This window comes from Histoplasma capsulatum, genomic scaffold (assembly GCF_000149585.1).
Source record: "Histoplasma capsulatum NAm1 scaffold_3 genomic scaffold, whole genome shotgun sequence".
Classification (NCBI taxonomy): Eukaryota; Fungi; Ascomycota; class Eurotiomycetes; order Onygenales; family Ajellomycetaceae; genus Histoplasma; species Histoplasma mississippiense.
In genome coordinates, this window is record NW_001813980.1 from 1241903 (window position 1) to 1264432 (window position 22530).

Here is a 22530-nt window from a genome sequence, read left to right on the forward strand (position 1 = left end):
TATAACTCATCTAGAAAATTTTAAATAACAGAATGTAAATGCATTAGAAAGTATTAGAAATTAAAAAAAATCAATTTAATAGAACATTAATGATAACATTGTATTTGAGATTTTAATATGAGAATAAAAACCAGCAAGCAGCAATAAAAAAACAATATATTTTGCTAAATTGTGATATATAAAAGCATGTGCATATTTGAACATTCGGGTTTTCTAATTACAATCTCAAAACTAGTCTTCAAATTTAAATGACTTACCTGGGCCAATGTCTATAAGCCCTCCCCGGTATGAACCCCGCTTTTTTTTATTTTTCTCTTTTGTGAACCCCTTTCCACGAGTGACTGAGAGGTCCTTGTATGCACGTTCCGCATACGCGTATGGAATATAGGCATTAGAAGGGTGGTCGTGTGACAGCTGCCCGGCTAGCGCTAAAGGTGTTGGTTGAGTCCCTGAATGTTTAATAGATGGAGTAGATGCGGCTGGGTTTGAGCCCCGGGCTGAAACGATGTTGAATGTTGAAGTAATGGAGGCGGCTTTCTTGAGGATGGCGGAGGAGGTCGCGGATTTGTTTGATTGATTGCTTGACTGTTCCTTTCTCCTCTTCTTGCTCACAGACGAGTCGGATGATGATGAATTGGAAGATGAGTCGGAAGAAGAGTTGCTCGATGAGGAGCTATTTTTATGTGTTGCATTTGAATCTGCTAACTGTCTGCAGCTCGAACTGTTATCTGTATCGGATGAGCTTCCGGAAAATGGCGAGGATGAGGAGGGCGAAGAGTCACCAAAACCCTTTTTGACAGACCCGGGAAGCGGAATCTGGGCAGCAATGGTAGCTGCTTCTGCTGATTTGGTAATTGGTATCAGCTTCGACTTGACAGATGCGGATGTCGACGAAGAAGAATTAGAGTCAGAGGTGGAATCGCAATCGAAATCAGAACTAGAATCAGAACCTGTATCAGAGCCTGAAAATGATTCAGATGACGATTCTAAAGTAGAAGATGACTTGGCCAATGAGTTCAGCGTTGGTTTCTCGGTTGTCAGCTTTGTTCGCTTTACCTCGGGATGGGCCTCGTCCGAGTCAGAATCACAAGACGAACTCGAGCTATCATCATGTTTGCGTTTTTGATTGCTCAGTTGAGTAATTGGTGCCTTCTTGACGTCCTCATCGCTACTTTCACTTGCAGAAGATGAGCACGAGGAAGAAGATAAAGATAAAACTGAAGAGGGCGCACGCGCACCCTCCATAACAACATCAGAGTCGCTAGATTCAGTAAAGTTGGAATCGGACTCGGAATCGCTAGTATCACTTTTGTCCCTGTCGCCGCATCGCAGTGTGCCCTCTTTCTCCACAGAATGCTGCGCATTGCGAATAAGCTCCCATCTCTCAAAAATCTTAACTAAAAAAGGCTTATTTGTGGTCCCTTTATCATTCGACTTGTCTCCCGCCTTCATAAGCGATTTCTTCGCCTTCCGCTCAGCAGTGAAAGCCTTGCTGGTCTTGTCGAAGCCGTAAGTGGTAAGGAAGCTGCTAATAGCAGCTATGAGAGCAGGAGATACAGAAGCGTTCTCAGAAATAGAAGCGCCTTTCTTATTTCCATCCTACTTGCAAAATGTTTATTAGAACTCTGTTTGCATGTCTAACGCGAGAAACAGCAGCATGGATTGACTAACCTTGCAAGTGACTGGCTTCGAGACAACCGATTTTTTCGCAGGAGTTGGCTTCGCCGTCTCGGATGACTTTTCGACGTCCTTCGAGCGTGCCATCTCGACTACTTTAGTGCCACGAAAACAGAGTAGCCTGTTAAGATTAAAGAGCAATTCAATTGTTCTCGCAAGGTCAATAGATCGAAGACCAAAAAAAAAAACTGCAAAATTTCAGTTTGCGGTGAACAAGAGGAGCTTGTGGGACAAGGTCTGACACTAGGCGATATATGGTAACTAGCCGTGCCAAGCGCACTCACCCTTTACACTGTACAGATGCTCCTGCAAAAAGTTTTGGCTCGCCCTACTAAGCACTAAAAACGCCACAATTTTCTTCTGAAATACGCACTGAAATTAATACTGAAGATCCTGTATCTCATTCTTTTATTATCATTCAAATTAATAAGTAAGTTACAGTGTAATTAGTGAGGTCTTTCTTTCTTATATTCATTGCCACCTTCTAACTCTATAACCTTCTTAATATGAACAGAAATCCACTCTATCCAAGCTTAAATCTGCTCCTGTGGTAGATCCCTTCATGTTCTTTCCCATATTGCTATAGCTGCTGCCCGGTTCTGTGGAGCTCCTTTGACAGTTATTTTTTGTTTCATTCAGATTCAAGCAGATTCAATCATATTGAGAGCTGAGGAATTCACACATCAGAGCATTCATTGAATGTGATGAATCTCATATATATGATGTTGAATATAGTGATCATGAGCAGGAGCTCGATCCTTCTGGACAATGGTATTTGAATATTTCTTTTCACACTCATTGATAAAGGAAAAGAGCTTTGGAAGAAGGATTATGATCTGATATTGATATCAATCAATTTCATTACTTTTATCACAGAATAGTTTGTCTGTTTCTTTTTTTCATTTTTATATTGATTGAGGTTCTAACAGTTGATGAAGATTTAAATATTATATTTCATTTTGAAACTTTCATTTTACTTTCTTGATTGATTTTATTATTTTATTAAAAGAATCTATATCCTTTACTGACTGAGCTTTTTCTTGAGCAGTTTCCAGATTCCAGCAGTGACAGGGATTTTTTTTATCATATGAAAAACAATTTCAAAATATGAACTCTGAAGACCTCTTTCATCACTCATATATACAACTTCAAGAAAATCTTTTCTTGAAAATTCTTCAAATTCAATATTTTTTACAATAATGAAGCAATATAACAGATGTCTTATCTGATTATATAACTCTTTTTCAATCTTTTAAAGTTCAATCTTGATTATCTAGATATCACTGAAGTTGTTCATATTTTATTTTATTGATCAAGCCAGGTTTTCAAGTAGATTTAATCTTTTTTATGCCTGCTTTTCACAAAATCTTTCATACAATATTGAGTGCAATATTAAAGCTCTTCTCATTGAGTTCAAGAGCAATATCAGCACAGAATTTCTCCTATTCATATTAATTTCAATGCATCTACATTAATATTTACTCTTGAATAAAAAAAGTCTGCTTTATAGATCTGTCACTGCAAAGGGCATCTTGAAGAAATTCATCACAGATAGTAAGATAGAAAAAATCAGAGTTGAAATCACATTCAAGAGCTCTGATATATATATAATTGATTTAATGAGCAGAGAGATTTGTAATATTCATGATCTCAATGATAGTTTTTACATTATAAGATGATTTGAGAGCCACTATAAGTGTCTGAGTGGCAATATCAGTATTGAGAGCCATGATTGGAGGCAGCACTGATGATGAAAAGATAACAAACTGAGGCAATAGAAAGTAGATAGAAGCTTTTTATATTTTAAATGAGGGGTAGTTTTATTACATTTCAATACTGTGATGATGCTCACTATTTAATATAGCGATTTTTTAATTATTTTAATGAGATAAATTTTTTTGCAACGGCTTCTGTACAGAGGTGTATGAAACCCGCATTAAGATATTCATGTTAGACCGGAAGTGGTAATTACTTTAAAGATATAACATCATTAAACTTATGTGAGGGGTGATGACAGTGTGAAGAGTGAATAATAGAAGATAATAGATAGTGTAGTGAATGAGAATAACAATAGTAATTGTAGCAATAATAATAGTAGTAGTTATAACTAATCACTAAGAAGAAAAAGAAAAAGAAAAAAAGATGTATAAAATACATACATTCATATATATATATATATAAAAATAGTAATAGTGAGAATATAATAAAAAGAGGTAAGAATAAGTAAAGATAATATAATAAGAAAATAATAAATGAGTGCATTAAAATTGTCTCTCTTTTTTATAAGAGCTGTTTTCAGTGATTTGTATAGATTGCTTCACATCTTTTAAATAATTTATATATATATTGTTATCAATTTCTTAATAAAGTAAAATTGATAGATTCTTTAATTATTGGAAATTGTATATAGAGAAGTAAAAAGAATTTTTTTTTCTGTGAAAATTTTTATTTTTTTTTAATTTAATTATTATTAAAATTTCTTGTCTTTCTGCTGTGATTTTTTCATTCCCAAAAAAAAAAAAATTTTAAACTTTTGTATTGATTCTTTTTTCCCTTTTTTTTCATTGAAATGAATTTTTCTAAATATTATGATTTTAAATAAATTGTTCTCTGATTGATGCTTATCATATATTATTATTGATGTTTTCTATTAGTGATGTTATTAATGTGATCACATACATCATTAATTCATTTTTGTATAACATCATTCACTGTTCATTTGTTGTATTGCTTTAACTCTAATTATGTGATGTATAAAAGTTAAATTTTATATGAATGTTGTGTCTAAGCTGAAAAATATCAATTTTTGATGTGTGTTGAAATTCAATATTTAAAAGTATTGTGAAACTTGTGTTTTTATAAAAAAATTCTGTAACTTTATAAATAACTCTTTTTAATTTTAATTTTCTTTTTCTTTTTCCTCTTTTGTGAATTTGTGTTTAAATAGATAAATAATGTTATTAATAATGTTGATATATTAATAATGATGTTAGATGTGTGATACATTGTTTCTGAAATGCATTATATACAGATATGTGTTTATTTTTGCAGAGATAATGATTGAAGAAAGCCCGCGTGGCGCAGTTGGTAAGACTGTTACTCAAGGTAGCACTGTTAGATGTGCTGTAGGTTCGAATCCTGCCGCTGGCAAGGTCCCATTTTGAGCCACTTCTTACCCATAAAGGCCCCCGTGATCAGAGGCCAAGCTTAGTGAGGCAGTGCTGACAAAGATGCCGCTTGGCAGTGATGAGGGTGGTGGCCGCTGGAAGCCGCTCTCATTAGTGCCAAGCATCTCCCCTGTCATTAATGCTAAGCTAAGCAAGATCCGATGATTACAGAGGGTCGAGTATAGGGTGCTTATACCTGCTAGCACCTGCCAAGGCTCCCGGCACTTAGGGGGCCACCCCAACAACAGGGAATGATTTTAAAAACCATCCGATTGGTTGCCTCATCAGAGAGGTAGTAGCAAACCAAACAGGACACCCTGGTAGGCGCCCAATCTCCAAGGCCTACATCTAACATTATTAGTGGGTAAAACATTAGGTGGGGTAAGCCTATGGTTAGTCCCTTACACGGGGCAAGGCCACGACGGCTGGTTGGTAGGCCAAGGGGGCAATGGGCTGAGATCGGCAACTGGAAGCCCTAGGCTATGGTGATGTCTAGAGTAGGCGGTGGCGCTTAACTAGGACCCCCAGCTGGAAGAGCCAGAACTAGTTAAAGCCGCCCGAGAGGACGGACGCGGTGGTCGGTTGGTTATAGGGGTTATAATATGTAACTAGCTTAAGGTGCATCCTGCGTGGAATAGCCACGTAGACCAACTATTCCTAAATCTTATAGAGTGATATCTCGACTGAATTGTCTGGGAAAAATTTTGGAAAAGATAATTGCAACTAGACTGTCTTTTCTATCTACTACTACTGATTTATTATATGATAATCAGATGGGAAGTAGAAAGCAAACCTCAGCAATTGATGCAGTTCTCTCTGTAGTTCATGATATTCAACTTGGAAAGAATGAAAAAATGGTTATAACTGCAATGTTTATTGATATAAAGGGTGCATTTGATTGTGTTTCACTTTCTTAAATGATTAAAACTTTGATAGAACTGAGAATGCCAAAGTTTCTCATTAAGTGGGTTGTCTGTTTCATGTCAAAAAGAACTATTCAGTTGCTTTTTGATGGAATGAGACAAGATATAACAGATATTGAGATAGGAGTTCCTCAGGGTTCCCCAGTCTCACCCATTTTATTTGCTATATTTATCAAGTTTCTGTTTATTGATAGACAAATGGCAATTATAGTGAGAACTCCAAGCTATGTGGATGATTTGGATCTAGTTGTAAACTCAGAATCAATTGTAAATAATTGCAATTTGATTGAGCAAGCAGCAACTGAAATGATTGAAAAAGCAAAATTAAAAACCATCGTTTTTGATATGGATAAAACTGAATTAATTCACTTTTATCCAAATTTCAAAGAAAGAGATACTGAAGTTAAGCTTTTAAATCATTCAGTTAATCCAAAAAATTTAGTTAGATGGCTTGGTGTCTGGTTAGATTCTCAGTTAAATTTTAAATCTCATGTTCAGATCAAAGTTGCAAGTGCTGAAAGAATCTTAAACAGTATTTTAAGACTTTCAAATACTGAGAGAGGTTTGTCTTTTCAAGCAATGAGACAATTATATATTGCTTGTATAACCTCTGTTTCAGACTTTGCAGTTCAAATATGGTGGAAAAATCAAAAGAGTTTTGTAGAGAGGTTTCAAAAGCTTCAAAATCCAGCTTTGAGAAAAATATTAGGGGTATTTAAAACCTCTTCAATTAAAGCCATAGAGATTGGAGCCTCTCTACCACCACCACAAGTGAGATTTGATAAAATCTGTATGAATTATTCTCTCAGAATTATGAAGTTATATCCCAATCATTCAATTAGAAAAAAAATCTCAACTTCTTTTCCAAGTGAATCAACTGGAGTAGATTTGAATTAGGAGTCATATTTTGATTGAAATAAAATAAATTCATCTGATAATTCAATATCTGTGTAAAGAAAGAAGATACCATCTCAGTTATTTAGAATTTACTCTATGATTAAAGACAGTTTCTCTAGTTTAAATGTGGAGAAAGTGGTAAAATCTCTCTCCTTGGAAGAAAGATCTTGTCAGTCATATTGATTTAAATATTAGTCAACTTTCAAAAGAAGTGCAGACTGAACAATATCTAAATCTTCTAAAACAAATGAGAAACAAAGCAATTCTTATATACACTGATGGCTTAAAATGTGAGAAAACAGGCAACCTTAGAGCTGGAATAGCATATTCAAAAAATGATAAAAACTATATTCTTGATTCTTGGCAAATTGGAAAAGAGTCAGAAGTTTTTAATGCTGAATTATTTGCAATTTCAAGAGCTTTCAAATTGGTTGAGATGAAGATTGAACAATGGAAAAGATTTGAGCATATTTGGATATTCTCTGATAGTCAAGCTGGGCTTAAAAGGCTTCAAAGTAATAAAATCAGCAGTGGACAGTCAATGCTAGAGCTGATTTTGAAAAGTCTTCAAAATATTCAAAGAAAAATCTCACTCAATTGTTCTATTCATCTTCACTGGGTGCCTACTGGGGGGAGATAATCAAGGTGGCCTTCGCATCAGAGAAACTTGAGATGATCCATCTTACAAGAAAGCGACACAATGAGGCACCAGCAGTAGTTGTGTCTGAGGATCTCACTGTTCACCCTGTTACTGCCCCAGCTGGACAGGAGCCAGCACTTCGCTGGCTGGGTGTACACTTCGACAAAAGGCTCACCTGGAGACCACATGTCTCCACCCGGGCAAAGAAGGCAAGGGCCGTGGCCCAGCACATCCGGAGTCTGGGAAAGACCAGAGACGGGCCCCCAGCAGACGCTCTGCGGAAGGCGGTCACCACCTGCGTGGTTCCCTCACTGCTCTATGGCACAGAGGCCTGGTACGGCGGCCGCACGCAGCCAGCAAGGCACACGGGCAGGAGTGGGGAGGTTAGCTCCCGCCTGGGATGGCATGTGGGGACAGTTGAGAAGGTGCTTACTATGGCAGCCAGAGGGGTCCTCCCAGTTTTCCGTACAACGCCCATCGCTACCCTATACCGGGATGCTGGGCTCCCATCAGCAATGGTAGCTCTGGAGGAGGCCAAAATGCGATTCGCGACAAGGCTTCAGGTGGTGGATGAGAAGCACCCACTGGCTTCACGGATAGCACCTCCAATGATCACACGAGGAAGAGGGGCTGGAACCCGGCAGCGCTCAAAGACCAAGATCCAGCGGTTGGGGGCGCTGCTACCTGCAGTCAATAGACCCACACTTGCCATCCCACACTACTCAGAGGGATGCGGGACAGACCCCACAGAGGGTGTAGACAAAAAGAGTGCTGCTCAGGCATTCAAGAAATGGTGGAGAAGTCAACCCTCAACAGATCTATATGTTTTCTCAGATGGATCAGAACGGAGCCTTGACAACAGCAGGCAGGTGGGCTATGGCTTCATAGTCTATCAGGGAAATAAACAGCTGGCCAGCTTCTCAGCTGCGCTGAGCCCTATGTCACATGTCTTCGACGCTGAGGCAGTTGGTGCCTGCCGGGCATTAGAGTGCGCTGTGAAGCTCCTACCTTGTGTCACAGAGGACAGCAGCAACCCTCAGATCTGGCTCTGCCTTGACAACACCTCAGTCATCTGGGGCATACGGGGCAGTGCAGCAGCCTCCTCAAACTGGGCCTACAACCGCTGCCATGAGCTCCTCAGACAGCACAATGTCGGCCTGAAATGGGCTCCTGGGCATATGGGGATAGAGGGCAATGAGGAAGCAGACCGCTTGGCTAAGCGGGCAGTCTCATCCACTGCAGCCCCAGCCTATGGTCTCGAGGCCACACCCACAGTCAGTGGGGTCCGCACAGTGGCCAAGCAGCTCAGCCAAGAGGCAAGGCGAAAGTGGTGGAGTGGAGCCTGTGGCAGGCTCTCTGACTGGTACCGGGGCTGGAGTTTCAGCAGGCCGACTGTGGAATACCAAGTGAAGGCCCCTCCGGAGCTCACCATGCCACGGCATGCCCTTCACCGCTGGCTCGCACTCCGCTCCTCTCATGGGGACTTCTCCTGGTACCACAGGCGTTTCCAGCATGCAGATGCGAGGCTCACCTGTGTCTGTGGACACAACAAGAGCCCAGAACATTTGGTGCTCTGTCGACACTCACAGAGGCACTTTCTTCACTGGCCCAAGAGGCCAGCAGCACGGCCACACAACCGGGCGACAGCTGTTGCCTATCTAGGGTCTCTGACCCCTACAGACTTTGTAGAACTGCTGGACTGCACGCAGTTCTACACACGGTACTGCACAAGGTAACGCAGCCGGCTGGCTGCAAACCATCTGACAACCCCCGCAGCAGTTCCACGAGGCCGGCCTGCTGAGTACACCCACGGTAGCTAGTGCAACTGCCAGGGACATCACAGTCTATGCAGACAGTACAGATAGCACAACTGAGCTCATCTGTCTCAATTAGCTGTGGTGTAATCAGTACAGTCTACGTGTCTGACTCAGCTGATATGGTTTTGACTGCCGGCATTGTATCTACGCGTGCTCTGCTTTGTTTTCCTCTCGTTTGCCCTTGTCTCTATCGGCTCAAATGCTTCTTCTTCCTTCTTTTCTTTGCTCTCTCTGTCATTCTCTGCTCTTTTCCTGTCACAACCTTCTTCAGTGCTCTCTCCTTCATTATTTATCTTGTCTGTCTTCTTCTGATGTTAGAAGCACAGACAGCTTTCTGATCAACTGAGAGAGGTATCCCTCTCTGCTCACTATAAAGCCTTCCAGGCACGGCAGCGGCGGTCTCCTCAGGGAACCACAATATAGCCCCACCATGAATGGCCATACGTCGGGCCAGAAGTGGATGCGCAGCTCAGAAAAATCCTTTGCAATGAGCTGAGTCTTCTCAAGAGTTGCCACCTGGATTCTGTTTTCTCTCTCTGTGTACATAGAAATCTCTCCAGCGTAGCACGTCTCCATGCCCTTCGGGAGGCTTCTGAAACACGGGCGCTGCCCGTGTTTTCTCCGGGACGTTAAACCTATACATACATACATACATAAGTGTCTTTGCTTTGAGTAATAGTCATTGTTTTCTTTTCTGCTGTGGTGTATAGAACAATCTTCTTTTGAGCAAAATGCTTAATGAATGACATTGTGATTCAGATGCTCTGAGTTTCCAACATCTTGTGAACTAGATGATTCTTTATTTTCTTCATCTTCCGTTTCGCAATAAGCGCAGTTGTCAATTCCACATGGATAGAATGTTTCATGGTATGGATGGTTCGGGTTGGTTCGTTGCCAGTTGATGTCGTCCTCTTGTGCTTGTATATGGTATTCACAATCGCAACCATACATCTGATATTCTTTGTGTCGAGGATGTTCCACATTGGCCATTTCTTCATCCATTCGTACAGCATGGTGTTCACACTCACTGTGTAATAGCTTATGCGTTCGTGACTCGTTCGTGTCCCGGAACTGTTGGTGGTAATGTTCGCACTCTTCCCAGGTTCATTGTTCATGATTTGTCCAAAACCTATCTATTGCTCACTGTATGTGTGCTAATTTCTGAGCTCACTCTTCTTTTCATTGATGTCTGTGAATCATTTCAATCCCAGTTCTGACAATTTTCTGCAATTCTCTTCACTTTTCTTGTTGAATTTCTTTATTGCTCTTAGATATTCTACCTTCTGTGGCTTTGTTGTCGCATGTAGTCTTTTGCTTTGTTTCTCAGAGCATTGCCTGGTCATATGTTCTGACTTTTCACAATTTATTGAAACATAACTTCTCACGTCAACACTTCTGTTTCTTATCGTTGTCTCTCTTTGGCGGCAGAGTGGTGTCCAACTCCATTGAATGTGGTTCATAGTAGTCATTCTGTTTCTTGTGGGTTCTAGTTGCAGGTGTGTAGTAACCTTTTTTTTCTAACCTGTGTTCATGAAGTCAATTATCAATTCTGATGGCTGTTTCTACCATAGCTGGTAACTCTTCAGGCCTTTGAGCTAACTTTGATATCTCATCTTTGACTTCTTCGCGCAGTCCTTGATAAAATTGTGCTGCCAAAGCTTCGCTATTTCAGTCCAGATGTGAACTCAACTGTTGGTATTCAGATGCATATTTTGTAATTGATTCAGTCTGTTTGAGTTGATACAGTTTCTGAGCTGCGGAATGTTTCTCATCGATGTTCCCAAATGTTTGTTGTAATTGATTGGTAAACTGAGTGTAGTTATTGAATATCCTTGTGGTTTGTATATCGCGATCTTCTTTTGCTTCGTGGAACCACAATCTAATTCTAGGTTCAAACCAATCGAATGCGGGTCCTATCAAGAATGTTGATGCTAACAAGACTTTGTCCGCTTCTCCTGCTAATTTCAGTGCATTTACAGCGAGATAGATATCCATTTGACTAAGAAAAGCTCTCAACTTTCCATGTTCTTCACTGAATAATGTAGGAGGGTTGCACTTAAGTCCTTGAGCACTGAATGCTTGCTCCAACTTGTTGCAACGTTCGAGTAATTCCTTCACATCGTACTTCCCACCATCGACAATCGATCCTGTCTTTGATGCCATAGTTAACCTTTTTAAAGCTTGGGGATTCGTACCTTAAACTTAGCTAGTTGTGTTAAGCTTAGTTTTGTCTCGATTAACAAGTTGTTCCTTCGAGCAGGGATCTCCGTGACCTTGGATTAGGGACGATCAATGTTGCTACCAAATCTCTAACCTAGCAAGCTTCTCACTGGTATAAGGTAAGGTCGGGGCTTATATAGTGTTGCTGAGCTTGTTCACTAAATCAGGAGGTAGTGCCACTATCACAGGTTAAGATATAACATCAAGAGAAATATCTAGAATGACTAGTAATAGCTACAGCGGCGGCCTAAGGTAAACAATAAGAATACCTAGTAGGGCTTACAGGTAGGGGCGAAGGCTTAAAATATGCGTCATGAAGAAGTATACTTAAGGTGAACTTATAGTCGTACTATGTAACTGAGTATAAGTAAAGGTAATAAGTAAGAGAATGAGTAAGATAAAATTGATCGTGATCAAGAAGATAAGCTCCTTGATTCTAAGGGTAATGAGTGTGTTTATATACATCTTGAGATACATGAGAATAGCTCGGATAGCTCTCATCAAGATAGCTATCAGAGTGAGAATAGCTGTGATCACTCCGCTCACTTTATCTCAGTAAACTCAGCCACTCCACTCCGAGCTAACCCAATCCGAACTACTGCTACTTTCTGCCAAGTCCTGCTAACATCTGAGCCAATCAACTGTCACGGGGCTTACACTAAACCTAAATGGGACATCCCCAGCAAACTCTTCGCGGAGCGTCTGAGAAAAAACGGTTCCTGTTTGTTAGCAACACGGGAACGATTTGCTCCAACCATAATGTTTGAGATAGAATCACTGTGCAACATCACTCATAGATCATTTCTCTACCACCTTGGAGGGTAATTTTCAATTTCCTGTCGATTGATGTAATTTTTATCTGAAAATACATATATTCTGAGTATGAAGTGTCGCGTCGAAAACTGCTACTATGATTTTGAACACGGGAACGATTTGCTAATTTTTCAACCATGATCATGTCTAGTCATCCAACGCCTTGATCTTGCTATCAAAACATCTATCCAGCCATCAGAGACTCTAGTCAAAGCACCGAGTGTATTTTCCAGCGACTTCCGGCAACTTCTGACAACTTCTGACAACTTCTGAACTCTTGGCAACCTCACGCGGCACATCAACTTCTGACAACATCTCTGAACTCCTGACAACTTCTGGGATCTTCCGACAACTTCTGAACCAATCACATAACACTTCTTTTTGACAGCTGGGTCGGACAACGTCCCATCAACTGCATCAAATATGGCCAAGGGGGATCGAAGAAAACGCGCAAGTCAGCTACAACAGCGGCTTCAAAAGCCATCATTAAAGCAAATACTTTCAATGAACATTGAAGATATGCCACAACTTGTCATGAGCTATGCCGGACCAGATAGTATCGACAAGCAACAGGATGTTATTCAGTATTGTCTTCAACGAATACTTCAAGGCCCGCGTCCAGATCCTGAGTGTACTCTTCAGCCACGCATAGAACAAGTCCGTATACTTCGGCGCATGATATATGGATATAGCGACACTTTATTCATTGCCAGAACTGGCTATGGAAAGAGCCTTATTCTTCAATCCTATACAATTCTGACAGGAAAGATAACCATTCAACTGGTTCCTCTAAACAAGCTTGGTGATCAGCAAACAAGAGATATAGCACGGTTTCCCGGTGCCAATCCTTGTCTGGTCAGTGCTGATAATCTCCAGGGGCAAGAAGACTTACTCAAACGCATTCAACAAGGTGAGTATACACATATACTGCTCAGTCCAGAGCAAGCTCTTTGCAAGCGATTTCAGCATGTTCTTCAAGACCCTACTTTACAAGAAAAGATTGGGCTTGTAGCTATCGATGAGTGTCATCTTGTCACACAGTGGAGTCAATTCCGTAGTCAGTTTGCCAGGCTGGGGCGCCTGAGATTGCTTCTTCGTGAGGATATTGTCTGGTTTGGCTGTTCCGCAACCCTCAGCAGTAAAGCTGAAGATATCATTCTTCAAGAGGCTGGATTTCGTTCTATTGGTGTAAACCCACGGCAGACTCAGGTTATTCGAACTTCCATTAACCGTCCTGATATCTTTATCGGCGTACATCCGATTCCACGCGGTAAACTTGTATCCAGGAATAGGATGAAGCCAGTTGCGCTGTTCAAAGATATCTGTAGATTTTGACTGCTCCATCTTGACCGACCGAATGAGTTTTGTGGTCAAAGCATCTCCATACACTGGAAAGAGACGAGTTGAAAATGCTGTATGATCTCTTGATAAATCAAGAAAATCGTTAAATATCTTCTCATGAACTCTCATAGTTCCTGCAATAGTGCCCTCATTTTCAAAAATAGCACCCAACTGCTGAAAACGCGTTCTATGCACAGGCAGTGTATTAATAACAGGCATTCGAGGTAGTAAATCATTTGCAGTACTAAAAACACTTTTAACCCCATCATCATGAACCTTTCGAACAGCATCTGAAATAAGACATGATGTTATTTGCTTCCGAAGCCCATTATCATTGCCTGCCACACCAGGTGCATCAATGATTTCTTGCAGTGTTAGCAGTCTTGTAGAATCATGCATGATCTGAGTTAGACCAGATTCTGGAATCTCGGGGGAAATAACCACAGCAGCAGTAGTCACAGCAGCCATGGAATCGTTGTGCCCGATTGTCTCGTCTCGTACAGTCTCCTTGAAGTTCATATTGTCATAGACTATAACGGCTCGAGGATCTTTGACAAGCTGCCGAAGTTTAATCTAACAGTAAGAATTAGTCAAGTGATTGACTCAGAAGTTGATAGAAGTTCAAAGAACATGCCAGAAAATGACAGATGTTATCAGATATTACTAGAAGTTTGAGATGTTAGGTAGAAATATTAATAAGTTAAGAATATTAAGTCATACCTTCTCTCGTTTAGCAATTTCCATCATCAATCTATTCCCCATCACATAGCTGTGACAGAGTCCAAAGCCAGAAATGGTTTCTATCACTCGTCGTTTTACTCCCGAGCCATGAAAATATGCAGAGAGAATAGAGCTGAAGAAGTTTGAGTTTTTCAAGGAATAAGAGTGGCATATAATACTCATAATAACAAACAACCGTTTGATAGCTGTTGTTTCATCTGAGCCCCATTCATAGCTCTTTCGATTGGCGCGTTTATTTTTTAGAACAGGAGTAAGTAGGTCAAACCAGGTTGGCGCGTCGGTCCGGATGGTCTCAAAAGCAGCCTGGAAGTCAATGGTATCCAGATCAGAATCGTGATTGAATTTTGCAAAGAAGGGAGTATTGATAAGGCATTTCAGCTCCTGTTTAAGCAAGACAGTATAACGTTGATTATCATTGAATACCCCTGCTTTGGAAAGTGCTGAATATAGTGCATTTCGCCGCTTCGTAGGAGTACTGTATCGTCGATGAGTCAAGATATCGGGACTCTGAATCCAAGCCTCTATAAAGGCCTCCATTCCCCAACTGTTTCGCTGTAATGTTCTGACAACGCGAGATAATTTTGACCGTCTTTTCTGCCGGTTATAAGGCATTGTAGGCAGGTGCTGTGGGCCACGGCGGTTTGATCGTGAACAAGCTCGCGGGGTATCGGTATCAGTATCGGTGATCTCGAATTCCGAAGGAGTATCAATAGATTCAAGCTCTGTTAATCTACGAGATATTAGGTTGCGAGCACGTGTGAAGTCTCTTATTGGTCCAGAAGTTAGCAGGACTTGGCAGAAGTCTAAAGGAGTTTAGTTGGTCGCGCTAATCCGAAAATATCGAGAAGAGAGGCTGAGCATGCTGAGATAACCGCTCACTCAAGTGATCCGAGTGATCCAGATGATCCATTATATCACGTGACCTATTGTTTCTATTGGTTAACCGGATCTTTCCTTATCCGATGTCTAGCTTGCATTGCATGCCCTCTACCACCAGTCGTTCCTTGTCCAATGGCTCTCAGAGTTGTGCTGTAGATTTGTAACATATATAATGATGATGATTATGAAATGCTTCTGACTTTGAAAGTGCTGAATATAGTGCATTCCGCCGCTTTGCAAGAGTATGATATCATTTATAAATCAAGATATTAGAACTCTGAATCCAAGCATTTATAAAGACTTCCATTTCTCAATCATTTCATTATTGTAATAGGCGCAACGGAGATATCTATATTAGGAAATAGATACGTGGCGATAGATACGTGGCGATGGCAATATTATCTATATAATGCTCGCTGATATCCGTGGATTTTAGGAGATCAGCGATTAGCTTTGAACAATAGAGATTGCTACCTTCTTAATATCCTTTGCGTACTTCACACTACTCTTGTAATTACTCTTGTAGCCCATCTCTTACAATTCTAATCGCTCTAAACCTTATTTGAGTGGTCCGTTGTTACGCACACCTACAACAAAACACGCAACGTTAGTTAAAACACGCAACTTAAAACACGCAAGATGGTTTCAACACGCGCAAGATCCCTTGGGAACCAACCCGAATCCTCTACCACCTCCGACGACCACAATGCCCGATTGCAACAGTTAAACGATCAAATCCGTGAACGAGAGCAACAGTTAGCTATTCTGCACGCGCAACAACGCCTCAACGAGTTGGAAGCACAGATTCGCGAAGATACTTTTATCGAGTCCCGACCAACCCCGGATATCGCCGCAGAACCGCCGCAAAATCGACCCGTAGATGATATGGATGATGATAACGAAACACCGCCGAGATTGGAGATTAAGGATTACTATCGAGGAAAGAATATGTTAGAATTTAAGGACTATAAAGATCGCATGTTGACTCTCTTTGCACGCCACCGTCGATATTATCGAAAAGAAGAACGCAAGATAAACGACGCCAAACTCTACCTTGATGCCCACGTTAAGCAGAAGTGGTTGAATTTTGTATCAGCATACGAGAGACGCGGAGGAGCAACACCGTTAACATTCGACGATATGCTATCACACCTAGAGATGCAAATTAACGACCCGCAGAATCAGCGTCGATTGGCGAGCCAAAGATTCCAGGATGCTAAGCAACAGGAGTGGCAGTCGATACGCGACTTTTCTAAATATCTCGAAGATTGGGAGTATTACTTACCCCCATACAGCGAGGAACAGAGAATGGATAACCTGCGTAGTAAGGCATTGAAGGTGCTACGCACCGAACTCGACCGTCGAAATCAAGAACCCCAGAACTACGAAGAGTTGCTTCGAACTCTACAGACTCTCGAGGAAAATATGCCGGAGCGACGACGTGCCATTCGCAAAGGCAGACCTGCGATATTCGTAGGGAATCAGCGTCGTTCTGATAAATCTAGCAACCGCCGGAATAAAAGGAAACGAGAGGAACAGACGAGTTTAACTGAACAAACCAAGAAGGATAAATATAATTGGATGAAGGAGTGCTCACACTGCCATAAGAAGGGGCATGTCGCAAACGATTGTTGGATGTTATACCCCGAAAAGCGCAACCAAGTCCGACAAGCAAAAAACTAGCAATCCCAATCGTAGGAGCAGCTGCTGCATTGGGAATACAGACGACTAGGCTGCGAGATAAACACTTATTGGCAATGAACACCTGGATGTTGACAGAAGTGGGATGGTCAATGGCGTGGACGTTAGTAGATTCTGGCGCGGATGCGAACTTCGTGTCCCATGCTTGGGCATTGAAATATTTCTCGAAGTCAGAAGGTAAACCGAAAGTAGTGGAAGCAGTTGATAATCATAGGGTTAAATCATATGGACAACGAAAAGCTGCAATGAAGATTATCGATGATGAACATGTCCTTCGGGAAGGATTCCACCATTTCGAAGAAGCCGACATCAGTGGATACGATGTAATTCTGGGTATGCCATGGTTGCAAGCTGCGAACCCCGACATTGACTGGGTGCGAAGATGCTGGACCTATAGGAAAGCGTCAAATATTAGCCACGTGCACCTAGATACCGCTAAGGAATTTGCAACTTTAATGGACAACAGCAACATTATATTCGCCGCCTTTCCATTGCGAGCTGCGCACGCAGCGACTGAGCCAAATATCCCGGATGATTATAAGGATTATCTTGATGTATTCCGAGAAGATATACCTGACGCGGAACACGCACCCCACGATCATGCCATAGATCTCAAACCTGGCAAGGAACCACCGTACCGACCGATATATAACCTGTCACCTCAAGAACTCTCTGTCCTCCGAGAATATATCGAAAAGGCATTAGAGAAGAATTGGATACGCCCGTCCAAGAGCCCAGCCGGTGCGCCAGTATTATTCGCACCGAAGAAAGACGGAACCCTGCGTCTTTGCGTAGATTATCGAGGGTTGAACGAAATAACAGTCAAGAATCGGTATCCGCTGCCCCTGATAAGTGAAATACTCGATAGGTTAGCAGGTGCCAAAATATACACGCAATTGGATCTTAGGGACGCGTATCATAGAATTCGCATACGAGCGGGGGATGAGTGGAAAACGGCATTTCGAACACGATACGGACACTTTGAGTATCTGGTTTTACCCTTTGGGCTAACCAACGCCCCTGCGACTTTCCAATCTTATATCAACAAAGCCCTCAGTGATATTTTGGACGTATATTGCGTAGCTTATCTTGACGATATCGTAATCTATTCGAATACGCTTGACGAACACGTCGCCCATGTTAAGAATGTGCTGGAACGTTTAAGGCGATGGAGACTATATGTGAAACTTAGTAAGTGTACGTTCCATGCAACAGAAATTGGATTTCTGGGTTTTGTGATTACCACGCAGGGCATCACTGTCGAAAAACGCCGCGTCGATACGATCCTAGATTGGCCTGAACCGCGAACAATAAACGAGCTGCAAACATTCCTAGGATTCGCCAACTTCTACCGACGATTCATATACAAGTTCTCGATAATAACGGCACCCCTGACTGAGTTGCTAAAAGGATACGAAACAAAAAAGGGGAAGAACAACGCACCTGTCCAACTGAACGAGAACTGCAAGCACGCAATACTGCAGTTAAAAGAATGCTTTACAGAAGCACCGTTGTTAGTTCATTTTGATCCGCAGCGAAAACTCCGTATAGAAACGGACGGATCTGGCGTTGCAATCGCCGCAGTAATATCGCAATTAATGGATGATGGTCACTGGCACCCGATCGCGTTTTGGTCCAGAAAACTCACAGAAGCAGAAAGACGTTATCAAACATATGATTTAGAAATGTTGCCGATTGTAGAAGCTTTCAGGCAATGGCGCCACTACCTACATGGTAGCAGGCACCCAATAGTTGTTTTATCTGACCATGCCAACCTCCGGCGCTTCATGACGACGAAGCAGCTAAATGGGCGTCAGATTCGTTGGATGCAAATGCTCTCAGCGTTCGATTTTGAAATTGAGCACCATCCTGGGGAAAATAATCCCGCAGATGCACCAAGTCGTCACTCAGATTATATAAAACACGCAGCTCCCTTGACGGGGCTCCCTACCCTGCAAGAGAAGCTGCGTAAGGGGATCTTTAAGTCACTAAAGACAAAAGAAAACACAAAGTTAGACCAATGTGTCAAGATGGTGCGAAAAAATCTGCAAGTTAAAGAAAATTGTTGGGCGAAGGGGCCCGTAGTCATCGATGACAACAAACCCTGCAGGATAAAGAACGCACCTGCAGATGAGAACGAAGTCGCCGGCGTTACGGGGTTAGACCTAGGGACCCTGGTGCCACGGATTCTAGCCGTTAAGGTATTTGAGTCCGAGATAGCCTATCGCGAAGAGGTAGCTGAATCTATTGTCGAACTCTTGCTGCAGGTTCAGAATAGGGACGCTGGCACGTCTGAACTTCGCAGAAGACTAGAGGTGGGTGACGCTAGCGTAGGTGATCGTTCGACCTGGGCAGTAGACAAAGATGGCCTGCTCAGGAAAGATGGTAAAGTCTACGTACCGCAAGACAAGGCCGTAAGGCATGAAATAATGAAAATGAACCACGATGATCCCCAAGGTGGCCATTTTGGACGTGACAAAACCATCGAAGCGATCAAACGCAAGTACTCGTGGCATGGTATGAGCGATGAGATTGCAGAATATGTGAGGACCTGCGATGTTTGCCAACGCGTCAAGATACCGCGGCATAAGCCGTACGGGTTGCTACAACCACATCCAGTGCCAGATAAGAAATGGCATACAATCAGTATGGACTTTATTGAAGGCCTACCAGATAATAAGAAGGGAAGTCAAACTTACAATGCTATTGTCGTATTTGTTGATTTGTTCACTAAATGGGCCATAATTGTACCCACATCTTCAAAGCTAGATGCGGAAAGACTCGCGGACATTATTGTATGGAAGCTTGCGAAAAACTTTGGCCTACCTGCGAACATTATTAGCGACCGAGATTCATTAATAAACAGCAAATTCTGGTCAACATTATGTTACTTACTCCATGTCCGACGAAAATTATCAACAGCCTTCCATCCGCAAACCGACGGCCAAACGGAACGATTGAACCAGGTGATTGAACATTATCTTCGCACATATTGCAGCTACCAGCAGGATAACTGGATAGAGTGGATTCCCCTGGCGCAATGGGCATATAATAACGCCTTCCACGCATCGATAAAAATGACACCATCTGAAGCGATGATCGGCCGACCAACTGAACTTCGTATAGACGTGGAACCCCCAAGCACGGGCGCGTCAAAGTCGGCGATAGAACAAGTGGAACGGATGAAGCAAGCGGAAAACAGGATTCGAGAATGCCTAGAAGCTGCCAAAGCAGCTGAGAAAAAGTATTATGATCAGCGCCATATACCAAAAAGCTTTAAGATAGGGGACTGGGTAATGCTGCGTGCAAAAAATATATCCACCTTGCGACCTTCACCCAAACTAGATCATCGATTTTTGGGTCCCTTCCAAATAATTGATATACGCGGTACGCAGGCGTACAAACTGAAGCTTACGCCACAATATAAAGGAATTCATCCCGTGTTCCACGTTTCCCTTCTCGAACCGTATCACGCGCGCGACGGACAGATCCCACAGCCAGAACCGATAATTATAGACGCGCAGGAGGAATGGGAAGTTGAAGCTATATTGGATAAACGTCAGTACCGTGGTCAAACCCAATATCTTGTTAAATGGAAGGATTGCACAGACGCGGATAATTCTTGGGAACCTGAAGAAAATTTGGTGAACAGCCAGGAGTACTTGGAACAGTTTAATAAAACCTATCAGGAGCCAGTCAGTAAACGAAAACGAAGAAGGCGACGATGACTGCTGGATATACTTATTCCGCCCAGGGATTAAAAAACAAATCCGCCTCAGCTTGGCCAGTGTCATTTGAGGAATTGTCACCAAGGCAGACCTGCTTATTACCCCGGATTTCCTCAACTGGCGAAGCACGACGTTTCAACGATGACTTGGGAGCTGCGACCGGCGATGTAGCCACCGGGATCTCACCAATCACTGTTTCAGCCGGGGCCTCAGGGGAACCATTTCGTTGAGCCCCACGGATCTTCGCTGCGAAGAACTTAACTGCAGCTGTCACAGCGCCCTGTAAAACGTTAACGTTCGAAGCGTCTGCACCAGCGACAATTAAATCCTCAGCTGCATTGATAGCTGCCTGGGCCAACTCAACGGCGTCTGCTGGCACCAAACACGAGTTATTTTATATCCTGCAAAACATATATAGAACAATGACTTACCGGAACGCAAACGTGCTTCGTCACCGAGCAGTGCTTGCATTTCTTGCGTCGACCCTCAGCAGGCTCACAGTGATGGCGGGGAGACGTTGTTAAATGTCGAATACAACGACAGCAATATGCTGCTGCGTTCCTTTCTAACACTTCAACGGGACCGTCCGCTTCCTCATCTTCGCCAGCGTTATCGGATAACTCAAGTAACGCACCAAGATCCTTGCCCAGTATTCGATATATGGCAGGCGTGACAGCGTGTCCGCCCGTCGTTCACAAAGCAAGGGTATACTGGAGGGTTTTGCAACCTTTCCAGACAACCCAAGCAAATGCTCTCGATGGCATTCAGCATATCACCCTCCATAGGTTCTGAACCGGCAACGGAAGCAGCTGGTTCTGACATTCTATTACGACATTAATCAGTATCAAGAACCTTTTAAGAAGAGAGAAGAGGCAAGAAGCAGCAAGAAAAGAACAGATGTTGGTGGTTAAAACCAATGTTACAATATCGATCAAAGAAGTTGCAGCAACACAAAATCCGACCCAAAATAGAAAACGCAACCACGCAACCAAAACTTCGAATGTCGCAATAAAAATCGCATGGGAAGATACAGTGTACTTTGCTTGATCAATTGGTGTATTCTTTTAAATAAAAAAATTCGTTGTTAGTGATGATGGTGATGATCTCGTTAGGATACGATTTGTGGTGTAAAGGTTAAAGGAAAGGGGTTCAGGGGTTGTGCCTAAATCATGATTGGACCGCGATAACACCGAAACTGGAACAACGTTTTCCCGAGTCAGCAACGCTTCGGAATTAACCCGAACAATTAATTCGGTCCTATCCTGCGAACTTTATACAATTCAACCACACAGCACATATTACGAACTTCGCACAATAAGAAGCCCTGGGGACCAGGCCTTTGAAGAAGGGAGATAATTGTAATAGGCGCAACGGAGATATCTATATTAGGAAATAGATACGTGGCGATAGATACGTGGCGATGGCAATATTATCTATATAATGCTCGCTGATATCCGTGGATTTTAGGAGATCAGCGATTAGCTTTGAACAATAGAGATTGCTACCTTCTTAATATCCTTTGCGTACTTCACACTACTCTTGTAATTACTCTTGTAGCCCATCTCTTACAATTATAATGCTTTGATAATGTGAGATAATTTTGAATGTTTTTTCTGCTGACTATGAGGCATAGTAGGCAGGTGCTGTGGATCATAAATGTTTGATTGTGAATAAACTGATGAGATATTGATATCAGTGATCTGGAATTCTGAAGAAGTATTAATAAATTTAAAATCTGTTAAATCACTATCTGATGTCTCATATTCATCATCTAAATCATTGAAAGAGTGTAGTGATTGTTGAAAAAATTCATTTTTAAATGATGAAAGATATTGATTGAACTGCATCTGATATTGAATGTCTTGAGATTCAAAAGATATAGTGTCTTTAATCAATGATTGTGGCATGATGAGAAGAGGTAGCAAGTTGCAAAATAGCAGAGATGATAATGAGATGATTAAGAATTTAAAAAATATTGATTTGATA

At 42.0% G+C, this 22530-nt stretch overlaps 8 protein-coding genes and 1 pseudogene across 9 annotated transcripts; 4 read left to right on the forward strand and 5 right to left on the reverse strand.

Annotated features, from left to right (window-relative positions):
- Window positions 1–231: 231 nt before the first annotated feature.
- Window positions 232–1764, reverse strand: HCAG_03510 (predicted protein; the record flags this gene model as incomplete). Its single annotated transcript, XM_001541363.1, has 2 exons — window positions 232–1599; window positions 1672–1764. 2 exons carry the CDS (start codon window positions 1762–1764, stop codon window positions 232–234), a joined length of 1461 nt encoding a protein of 486 aa, XP_001541413.1.
- A 1165-nt stretch (window positions 1765–2929) lies between these two features.
- On the reverse strand, window positions 2930–3407 carry HCAG_03511 (predicted protein; the record flags this gene model as incomplete). Its single annotated transcript, XM_001541364.1, has 3 exons — window positions 2930–2950; window positions 3054–3119; window positions 3345–3407. The coding sequence occupies 3 exons, from the start codon at window positions 3405–3407 to the stop codon at window positions 2930–2932; spliced, it is 150 nt and encodes a 49-aa protein (XP_001541414.1).
- A 1339-nt stretch (window positions 3408–4746) lies between these two features.
- HCAG_09364 lies at window positions 4747–4827 on the forward strand (annotated as a pseudogene). Its single transcript has one exon. The product of its transcript is annotated as a tRNA-OTHER (tRNA).
- A 1933-nt stretch (window positions 4828–6760) lies between these two features.
- On the forward strand, window positions 6761–9105 carry HCAG_03513 (predicted protein; the record flags this gene model as incomplete). The annotated part of the gene is made up of 3 exons (XM_001541365.1): window positions 6761–6802; window positions 7229–9036; window positions 9081–9105. 3 exons carry the CDS (start codon window positions 6761–6763, stop codon window positions 9103–9105), a joined length of 1875 nt encoding a protein of 624 aa, XP_001541415.1.
- Window positions 9106–10789: 1684 nt separating this feature from the next.
- On the reverse strand, window positions 10790–11284 carry HCAG_03514 (predicted protein; the record flags this gene model as incomplete). The annotated part of the gene is made up of 2 exons (XM_001541366.1): window positions 10790–10930; window positions 11099–11284. The coding sequence occupies 2 exons, from the start codon at window positions 11282–11284 to the stop codon at window positions 10790–10792; spliced, it is 327 nt and encodes a 108-aa protein (XP_001541416.1).
- A 1857-nt stretch (window positions 11285–13141) lies between these two features.
- On the reverse strand, window positions 13142–15146 carry HCAG_03515 (predicted protein; the record flags this gene model as incomplete). The annotated part of the gene is made up of 3 exons (XM_001541367.1): window positions 13142–14068; window positions 14216–14958; window positions 15116–15146. 3 exons carry the CDS (start codon window positions 15144–15146, stop codon window positions 13142–13144), a joined length of 1701 nt encoding a protein of 566 aa, XP_001541417.1.
- A 608-nt stretch (window positions 15147–15754) lies between these two features.
- HCAG_03516 (predicted protein) lies at window positions 15755–16451 on the forward strand (the record flags this gene model as incomplete). Its single annotated transcript, XM_001541368.1, has 2 exons — window positions 15755–16301; window positions 16441–16451. 2 exons carry the CDS (start codon window positions 15755–15757, stop codon window positions 16449–16451), a joined length of 558 nt encoding a protein of 185 aa, XP_001541418.1.
- Window positions 16452–17061: 610 nt separating this feature from the next.
- Window positions 17062–20101, forward strand: HCAG_03517 (hypothetical protein; the record flags this gene model as incomplete). Its single annotated transcript, XM_001541369.1, has 5 exons — window positions 17062–17684; window positions 17739–17974; window positions 18032–18784; window positions 18947–20060; window positions 20098–20101. 5 exons carry the CDS (start codon window positions 17062–17064, stop codon window positions 20099–20101), a joined length of 2730 nt encoding a protein of 909 aa, XP_001541419.1.
- Window positions 20102–20557: 456 nt separating this feature from the next.
- HCAG_03518 (predicted protein) lies at window positions 20558–21015 on the reverse strand (the record flags this gene model as incomplete). Its single annotated transcript, XM_001541370.1, has 2 exons — window positions 20558–20916; window positions 20976–21015. 2 exons carry the CDS (start codon window positions 21013–21015, stop codon window positions 20558–20560), a joined length of 399 nt encoding a protein of 132 aa, XP_001541420.1.
- Window positions 21016–22530: the final 1515 nt, after the last annotated feature.